The sequence below is a fragment of the Malus domestica genome, chromosome 03 (assembly GCF_042453785.1).
Source record: "Malus domestica chromosome 03, GDT2T_hap1".
Taxonomy (NCBI): Eukaryota; Viridiplantae; Streptophyta; class Magnoliopsida; order Rosales; family Rosaceae; genus Malus; species Malus domestica.
Genome location: NC_091663.1, coordinates 37,112,962 through 37,119,534, shown reverse-complemented (window position 1 = coordinate 37,119,534; position 6,573 = coordinate 37,112,962). Strand labels below are relative to the sequence as shown.

Here is a 6,573-nt window from a genome sequence, read left to right as displayed (position 1 = left end):
AAAAGAAGCTTGCTGCGGACGCTGGGGAGTAAGAAGACCTCCACACTGTAACTCCCGCTTCAAAATCCCTCCTCCGCTTCACAGTTTCAACCATCTCTCCCCCAATGGCAAGCAAGCTCAAAGTAGAAGAGCTCCGAAACGAATTGGCTCAGCGTGGTCTCCCCACCACCGGAGCGAAGCCCACCCTGGTCGGACAACACCCCCTCTCTCTACTCTCTCTCTCTCTCTCTTTCTCTTTCTCTCCAAGATTCTCTGGTATATTGATTTTGATTTTCTGCAGGTTCGGAGGCTCGATTCTGCTCTTCGCGAGGAGAAGAAGCAACCCACAGGCGCAAGTGATGGTTCAGCAGCAGGAGCTTCACTGGTTAGTAGAAAGAGGGAAAGGAAGTTAATTGAAGAGGAGGGAGGTGGGGATTCAAATGTGTCCGAGAAAATGAAGGCCACCGAAAAGTTTAGGGGCATGAGCGTGAAGCAATTGCGCGAAGAAGCCGCTCTTTGTGGAGTTTCGGCAACTGGGTCGAAAAAAGAATTGCTGGAGAGGCTTTCTGAACATTCCGATGGCATTCCTCTAGGTAAAGGTATGAGCTTTCACATTCTGTGTTTGGCTGCCAAGAAATATTTTGTTGGAAATGACTAGTAATAGATGTCTCAATTTATATCCGAGTGAAGATTTTTTGTTTTTCGAATTACAACTGGGTGTTTATTTTGTTATGCTCTGTGGTGATGCTAGCTAATGAGGAAGGAAATGGCGGCAAGGAGAAGATAATAACCGCAACCAAAAAGGGTGCGGCGGTACTGGATCAGTGGCTACCGGATGACATAAAGGCACATTATCATGTTTTGCAACTGGCAAGTCTATATTGATAAGTCAATTTCATTTCTTGCTTAGTAATTGGTGTCAATTCCATTTGTTTCTAATTAGGAATTATCTAATGATGTTTTTGGTGTAGGGGGATGATATATACGATGCCACGTTAAACCAGACCAATGTCGGTCATAACAATAACAAGTTCTATCTGATTCAAGTTCTTGGTAAACCCTTTCCTCCTTTCAACAAATAATTAGTCAACTAGATCTTCGGATTGTCGTAATTTTGAATTCATAGCAATGCAGATGGAGTTAGGGTGACACTTGTGATTCTAGCAATCAAACTTATCAAGTTATATAAAATTTCACCGAGAAGTTGAGAACGATTTCAGTTTGTAACTAATACTGATTATAATGGTTAACAAATTACAGAAACATCATTTATGCTTTTTTCACATATATAAAGTTTCATCTGCTCCATTGAGTTATGATCCTCATGGCATTGGCGCATTACACAAGTTCAGACCATGTGTACTCATCCGCATTTTATTTCTTTGTAACATGCAGAATCAGATGTTGGTGGAAGTTTCATGATTTACTATAGATGGGGGAGAGTAGGTGTCAAGGGTCAGAACAAGCTAGCTCCTCATGCATCCCGTGAGAGCGCGATCAATGAGTTTAAACAGAAATTCTATGACAAAACCAGGAATGATTGGTCCAATCGAAAAATGTTCCAGCCTATCCCATCCTGCTATATGTGGATAGAAATGGATTACAATGAAAAGGAAGAGCAGTCAGCTGTCAGTATCCACAACTCTTGGTTTATGTTTGTATAAATTTCTAAATTCTGGATTCCCTGAAGCGATTCTGCAAATTACTGAGGACATGTCTTTCCTAATGAAAAGGAAAATTATCTTGCTTGCTCCTTCTTATTATTTGATAATGATTATCAGGTTGAAGAAAAGAATGGCTCTGCTTTAGGACGTCAACCTTTGGAAACACAACTTGAGCCCTGCATTGCAAAGTTTATATCTCTTATTTGCAACATCGGCATGATGAAGCAGCATATGATGGAAATAGGTTAGTCTGATTCACTGTCAAAAAGACATTATATTGCAAATTACAGCTCATAATAATCTAAGGCTGTTCAGTTGCTTAAATTGGAATAATAATTTTATTTGGAGACTCAAACGTTTCTTTCAGTGTATTCTGTTTAGTTGACTGATGTACTTTTTCCCTTATTTGGACACATTCTTCTTCTTTGGTAGGATACAACGCTGATAAGTTGCCTCTGGGTAAACTTAGCAAATCAACAATTCTAAAGGTAAGCTTTTGGCCTATGAAGTGAAGTCTCCTCCAGTTCATGCTAGTTATTTTGTTGTTGAAAGTTAATTGTAGGAAATTGCTTGGCTCCTTTAGATCACATTTTGACATCTATGCAAGAAAAGAAAAAGTTTTGTGTGCATGTCAAACTGAGATTTGCAAGTAGGAATGGCTGCTTCCATGGCAAGGGGGCGTGTATTTTCCATAATTGTATTTCAGTTACTGGTTAAGCTGAACAACTGAAAAGGATATTTGCTAAAACTTCTGTCAGGACTTTCTCTAAATTAACTTGAAACAATTCAGTATGAATTTTGGTACAAAACATTGAAGTTTCGTGTATAGTGTCTTCTCTTTCAATCCGTTTCTCCATGAAGATTCAACGAACCAATAATATTTTTTTTTTTTTAAACATATAGGGCTATAACATCCTGCAGAGGATTTCTGATGTGATTGGCTCATCTAACAGGAAATTAATCGAACAATTAAGCGGGTAAGGTTTCTCTCTCTCTCTCTCTCTCTCCCTCCCTACCCCCCCCCCTCTCTCTTTCAAAACCCCAACAAAAGAGTGATTTCATTTGTTAATTCTTTAAAATATACTGTTAACAAAATGCTTGATTAATATATACCTCTTTTCTTCTCTTCCTTTGGTACCTTTAGCCTTAAATAATTTTGGAATTCCAATTTTTGATGGGCATCATCCTCTTGCAGAGAGTTCTACACTGTCATTCCTCATGACTTCGGGTTTAAAAAAATGCGTGAGTTCTCTCTCTCTCTCTCTCTCTCTCTCTCTCTCTCTCTCTCTCTCTCTAAGTGATTGTAAGAGAAGGCATCTAATTGGTTTGGAAATATGAGTAATGCAGATAACTTTGTGATTGATACTCCTCAGAAGTTGAAACACAAGCTAGAAATGGTAATTCTTTCTTTAATTTGTTTCATGTATATGTGTGGATAGTTCGGCTAAGAACTTCCAAACTTAAATCAAAGGTTATTTTCCTTTGAATAAGTATCGTGCCACCTACAAGTGCTATTTGTGTGTTTATTAACTCTTCTATACTTGAAGGTTGAAGCACTAGGTGAAATTGAGGTTGCAACGAAATTGTTGAAGGATGACACAGGAATGCAGGTAAATCTCTTTTAGTCTTGTTCCTCATGGTTCACTTGTGGACTTGCCCTTATGTCCTAGTATCTATCCTTCCTACTAATGTATGTTTCTGCCACCATTATAGGGAGATCCCTTGTATTCCAGTTATCAACGCCTTCATTGTGAGCTGACACCGGTTGGTGCTGATTCTCATGAATTTGATATGGTAACTATGAGTTATAAGCAATGGAAATTCGAATACAAACAAAATTAAGCAAATTCAACTTACACTTGGTGCGATGGCAAGTGTCTTCGCCCATGAGCGGTAGGTCTCGGGTTCGAGACTTGGGAGCAGCCTCTCCATAAATGGGGGTAAGGCTAGCCGACATTCACCTCTCCCAGACCCTGCGTAAAGCGGGAGCCTTGTGCACTGGGTACGACCTTTTTTCAGATTACAAAATATTTGCATAATACTCATGCAAAAACACATTCAACTTACACTGTTGATATTGTTCAAATATTCCGCACATCTAAAGAGGGTGAAGTTGAACGCTTCAGAAAGGTTGGGTTGATCTATGAGAGGCTTTTCATAAAATGTTTCATCCATCTTGGATAATTTTACAAGTACTTGAAATTTCCTTGTTGGTCTTGAATATCCTACATTTTTAGTTTAAGCAATTTCTAATTGTGTTTTACTCTTGCGAGCAGTTTTCTAGTACGAAAAATAGAATGCTTTTGTGGCATGGTTCTCGTCTTACAAATTGGGCTGGCATATTATCTCAAGGTGATCCTTTATGGTTTAGCTTCGAATCATGGGTGGCTGTGTTTGCATGTGTGTGTCACTGTGTGCACACTCATGCAGATACAATATGAATGTTTTACTGCTTAATAATTTAGTTAAACATGTGTTGTGACAACCCAGGCTTGCGCATAGCTCCACCTGAAGCCCCAGTGACTGGTTACATGTTCGGGAAAGGAGTTTACTTCGCAGACATGTTCTCCAAAAGTGCAAATTATTGCTATGCATCTAATGGCTGTACATCTGGGGTGCTGCTTCTATGTGAGGTAGTCTTTCAAGTTTCATCAAGTAGAAAAACATAAAATTTATACTAAAAACAAAAATACCTTGTGTTAAGAGTGGTTTGGCATCAGATTATCAAATATATCCTTCAATGCATTGTATATCATTAAGATCAAGATTTATACGAGAGACGAGAAAAATATTTCTGGATTAAAAATTTGAATTTCCCCTACCGCAGATCTGCTACCCTTGAAAGCCCAACTGAATGCCTAGGGACTTTTTCGCACTGTATGTGACTTTTTTCGCACTAAATGTTCTAAATACTTATAAACTATGGTTTATTTAGGTTGCGTTGGGCGACATGGCTGAGCTTTTAACCGCTAAGTACGATGCTGACAAGTTACCTGTAGGAAAACTAAGGTTTGCGTCTCTGTTTTCTTTATTTGACCCTCCCATCTATTGCTCATAAGTAATAACTAAACTGTTTTAAGTAATGAAGATTCTTCTGGTCATTTATGCTTTTGGTATTTTGCATTGGAAGTTTATCTTCCCTTCCGTATAATCTTTGTGTTTTGTTAGACAAATAAGTTTATCTGCATTGTGTGAGAGAATTAACTTTTGACGAAAACTTGTTGCATTATCTCCATTTTTTCGAAACTAAGACGTGTATTGCTTGACTTAATTTGGCATGTAACATAATACTGCAGCACTAAAGGAGTTGGGGGAACTGAACCAGATTTTTCAGAAGCTCAGTTACTAGATGATGGTGTCGTGGTTCCCCTAGGAAAGCCGAAAGAGAATACAAGCCGCCCGAAGGTAGAAATACATCATTTTTTTTCGAATTACTTTGGATGTGAATTTGATTTGGAACTGTTGAACCAGGCAGGCAGCTTGATTGTAAATTAATCTTTGTTTACGTGCACCTTGCAGGGTTCATTACTGTACAATGAGTACATAGTTTACAATGTGGAACAGATCAGGATGCGCTACGTTGTTCAAGTTAATTTCAATTTCAAGTTATGATTAGCATCTGGATATATGGAACTAGATATGATCAGTGTTGTAGTCATGTACATTTTGCCTTTATTTATTTATCTTTGTTTTTCGACTTGTCTCCTCCGTTCTTTCCTTGCAAATCACACTTTGACACATGCATATATGACTCATGGAAAACACAAATAGAAAAATTTGTGCACGTATGTCGTATTGTGATTGACAGAGAATGGGAACGCCTAATTTCAATGGAAAGAAACAACTATTTATCTCATATTTTTACTCTTTCTAAACATGAATTCCACCTTAAGAGTACTTCTGCCCCAAATATTAGCATAATCCTTGTTTTGTAATACTAATAAAATTGAGTGAAATATCAGTAGATTAATAGCTAGTCGGTGTTAAAGCAAAGAAATGGATAAGAAAATGAAGAAATCCCAATAAAGATGCACCTACCCAGACAAAATTAGTCTTACATATTGACAACTAGAATGGTACTTCTTAACAACATTGGTAGGGGCACGAACAGGTGCATAACCAATGGTCTATTCCATCAAGACGAAAATAGGATATGCAGGGTTAAGGTTTGGGAATATTTTCCCTTATTCTTGAAGTTTTAGGTCTTAGGTACCAAGGATCATGCTTCTAGCATTATGCCACACCTTGGCAGGCCCTGATTTTACCATATGTAAAAACAAACTCGAAATTGGATTGTGAAAGAATATGCCATTCGGTGTATCCCTACCAAAGCAGTGCATCACCATTCGGTAGGCTTTGACCGAACTAGGTTGAGCTATTCGGTAGACTCCAGTCGAACTGAGTCCATACTATTTTCTCACGTTTGTGGTAGTAATCAGATTAGAGAATTTGGTAAACTTCCGCTATCTACACTGCTGCTTCAGGGGCGAGTTAGAAACAAGGAAGGACGAGAAAAATATTCTCCAATCAAAATTCGATCGGATTTATAAACTTCAGAATTGTACTCATGCATGGACGTAATCACGGTGTGTTTCAGGCAATGTTTTTCATGATTAAGCGGTCCATAGAAGCGAACCAAAGAGCCATGGAATCTTCGTTCGGGAGGTATTTCCATTTGTAATGCTTTGGGCATAAGTCTTCAAATGAAGATCATGGCGGAGGCTTATTCAACTTTTCCATGCCATTTGTTGGCGTCAATGATTTCTCAGCTTCTTTAATAGTCAAGTGAAGATTCACGTCTTGTACCCCACATAAAGTGGTTTTTATTAAAAACATCCAAATCAAGGAAAATCAAACTTGTGACGGTTCGACAATCCACAAAATTGGAGGGAACAAAAGTGTGATCTGGACTATGGGAATGAATCATCCA

General features: G+C 38.4%; 1 protein-coding gene across 4 annotated transcripts; it reads left to right on the top strand.

The window, feature by feature from the left end:
• LOC103419142 (poly [ADP-ribose] polymerase 2) lies at positions 1 to 5,342 on the top strand. Of its 4 annotated transcripts, none has more exons than XM_070818536.1 (18): positions 1 to 188; positions 281 to 572; positions 731 to 849; positions 951 to 1,032; positions 1,375 to 1,607; positions 1,761 to 1,887; positions 2,076 to 2,131; positions 2,547 to 2,620; positions 2,839 to 2,885; positions 2,991 to 3,040; positions 3,191 to 3,253; positions 3,357 to 3,437; positions 3,663 to 3,773; positions 3,920 to 3,995; positions 4,134 to 4,276; positions 4,579 to 4,652; positions 4,940 to 5,048; positions 5,163 to 5,342. In XM_070818536.1, exons 1-18 carry the CDS (start codon positions 105 to 107, stop codon positions 5,253 to 5,255), a joined length of 1,914 nt encoding a protein of 637 aa, XP_070674637.1. In that variant the 5' UTR covers positions 1 to 104; the 3' UTR covers positions 5,256 to 5,342. The 4 variants fall into 4 exon arrangements, with proteins under 4 accessions (XP_070674637.1, XP_028956269.2, XP_028956270.2 ...); XM_029100436.2 differs by having other exon boundaries at positions 16 to 188; positions 281 to 578; XM_029100437.2 differs by lacking the exon at positions 3,663 to 3,773 and having other exon boundaries at positions 16 to 188; positions 281 to 578.
• The last annotated feature ends 1,231 nt before the right edge of the window (positions 5,343 to 6,573 follow it).

Coding starts and splice junctions, on each gene's coding strand:
- LOC103419142 (XM_029100436.2), top strand. CDS start 105: ATGGCAAGCAAGCTCAAAGTAGAAGAGCTCCGAAACGAATTGGCTCAG. Junction 2,132..2,546: donor GCAAATCAACAATTCTAAAG/GTAAGCTTTTGG, acceptor TTAAACATATAG/GGCTATAACATCCTGCAGAG. Junction 2,621..2,838: donor TTAATCGAACAATTAAGCGG/GTAAGGTTTCTC, acceptor ATCCTCTTGCAG/AGAGTTCTACACTGTCATTC.